Genomic DNA, 2585 nt, shown 5'->3' with positions numbered 1-2585 from the left:
ACAACAACATTAATAAGGAAGGGAAACCCATCGAAATTCTCCGATGTGGGACTATTCCCCATGCACTTTCTTATATAACATTAATTAACAATTAATGTTATTCTGGACCGACTTTAAATAATTAATTTCTCATTCATCCTTAATTGATTTTGAGCAAATTAATAGTCTAAATCTATCTACGCGAAATGTAGATTTCGATTTTGAAGTCAATTATGACTTTCATCAATTGATGACATTCTAATTTTTTCACAAAACCATATTGGTCCTTTAAGGCCTCAATATCCAACAATCCCCTACATGAATGGAAATTAATGCAATGCATGTATGCATGCTGACACTTTTACAAGAGTCCAATCGATAAGTCACTGCATCGGGAGAGGTAGCTTGTGGCTTTGAACCTTCCATAGTGGAATGCTATCGAGTATACTAGGTTGCGCAGTGAACGTGATGTCTTGAACTGCTCAGCTGTTGGTGTATACTAAGACAATAACACCCACACAGAGACCTATCTCACATACTTTAGGTTCTCATGGTTGGTTCCGTTTCGGCCATGGACACCATCTTGGATTCATGAATGTTTCATTGAAGCGGTCTGTCTTCACACTCACATAGGTGACACTTCTATCAAGAGTATCCTACCATACTCCACCTTATAAAGGTATAGAAGTCATTAAAAGCATAAGCTTAACCTCACTACATGTGGTAGGACAACACAAATTCATCTTAGGATTGGGATAGAGATAAAATATCTCATGTGCTGTAATACAACTTCTGTAACTTCATTGTCCCATTGAACCAAGATCTTGGGATCTCCAGTCAACAAGGTTGGGTTACCGCTACAGTCATTTTTAGTTGTAGATTTTTAATCTCATTCCTCTTGATGAGCAGTATACTTGATCTCGACTTAGCCCCTTCGTAAGAGGATCTCCCAAATTATCTTTGGACTTGACATAGTCAATTGCAATCATTCCATTCGAGATCAACTGCCTAATGGTATTATGTATACGACGTATATGTCATGACTTACCATTATACATACTACTCTGTGCCTTTCCAATCGCCGATTGACTATCACAGTGGATCAGTACGGCGGGCACAGGTTTCATCTAGCTCGGAATATCTTCCAAAAAATTTCATAGTCATTCAACTTCTTCAGCTGCTTTGTCTAGTGCTATAAACTCGGATTCCATAGTTGATCGAGCAATGCACGTCTGCTTAGTGGATTTCCAAGATACTGCTCCCCCACCGATCGTGAATACATATCCACTAGTGGATTTGGAGTTTTTTGTATCTGATATCCAATTAGCATCACAATATCCCTCTAACACAGCGGGATATTTTTCATAATGTAATCCATAGTTCATAGTATATTTCAAATATCTAAGAACTCACATCAATGCTTTCCAATGGGTGTCGTTTGGATTACTCGTAAAATGACTCAGCTTGTTGACCGCACAGGCAATATCCGGACGTGTGCAGTTTGTGAGATACATCAAACTGCCTATTATCCGAGAATATTCCAATTGCGATATGGGCTCACCATGGTTTTTCGCTAAGTGTTGACTTAGATCCATAGGTGTTTTCACTGTAGAGAGATCGTACGCATTGAACTTTTTCAATACCGACTCTACATAATGGGATTGTGTCAGAACTATCCCATCAGATGTCCTGAGAATTTTAATTCCCAATATAACATCTGCTCGACCCATATCTTTCATATCAAAATTTTTGGTCAACATTTTCTTTGTAGTCATGATTATCTCATGATTACTGCCCATTATTAGCATGTCGTCTACGTATAGACAGACGATTACATGACCTTCAGGTGTGTTTTTGACATAAATGCATTTGTCACATTCATTTATTTTGAATTCGTTTGACAGCATTACTTTGTCAAATTTTTCGTGCCATTGTTTAGGCGCTTGCTTAAGTCCGTACAATGACTTAACAAGTCGACACACCTTTTCCTCTTTTCCTAGAGCTACGAACCCCTCGGGTTGCTCCATATAGATTTCTTCTTCCAACTCACCATTTAAGAACACAGTCTTAACATCCATTTGATGTATTTCAAGGTCATACAGTGTTGCGATGGCTATCAACACTCGTATGGACGTAATCCTTGTCACCGGTGAGTAGGTATCGAAGTAATCAAGACCTTCCTTTTGCTTGTACCCCTTGGCTACAAGTCTGGCCTTATACTTGTCAATCGATCCATCAGTTTTATACTTGCATTTTAGTATCCACTTACAACCTAATGGTTTATTACCAGAAGGAAGGTCCACTAATTCCCAAGTATGGTTATTCATGATGGACTCGATTTCACTATTGACAACTTCTTTCCACATTGGAGCGTCGGGACTAGAGAGAGCTTCACTTAATGTTCTTGGGTCCATTTCCGACATAAAAGTCATGAAATCTGGCCCAAACGATTTCTCAACTCTAGCCCGTTTGCTACGATGTTGCTCTTCGCTTTGATCGTCAATAGTCCTTTTATAACAACTAAGTTTAGTAATGTCATTTCCATTCAAACTTCCGTTGTTATCACTTTGAATGTTTTCCTTCTTATTTGGGAATACGTTTTCAAA

At 38.5% G+C, this 2585-nt stretch overlaps 1 protein-coding gene across 1 annotated transcript; it reads right to left on the bottom strand.

The window, feature by feature from the left end:
• Window positions 1-2079: 2079 nt before the first annotated feature.
• Window positions 2080-2393, bottom strand: LOC141819586 (putative mitochondrial protein AtMg00820; the record flags this gene model as incomplete). Its single annotated transcript, XM_074706839.1, has 1 exon — window positions 2080-2393. A coding segment is annotated over exon 1 (314 nt), but the record flags the coding sequence as incomplete, so codon positions are not given.
• Between the last annotated feature and the right edge of the window lie 192 nt (window positions 2394-2585).

This window comes from Curcuma longa, unplaced genomic scaffold, assembly GCF_044706935.1.
Source record: "Curcuma longa cultivar G26 ecotype Majalengka, Jawa Barat unplaced genomic scaffold, ITB_CL_G26_1.1 contig_9353, whole genome shotgun sequence".
Lineage (NCBI taxonomy): Eukaryota > Viridiplantae > Streptophyta > Magnoliopsida > Zingiberales > Zingiberaceae > Curcuma > Curcuma longa.
Note: the sequence above shows the minus strand (reverse complement) of the source record. Positions and strands in the feature narration are given on the sequence as shown.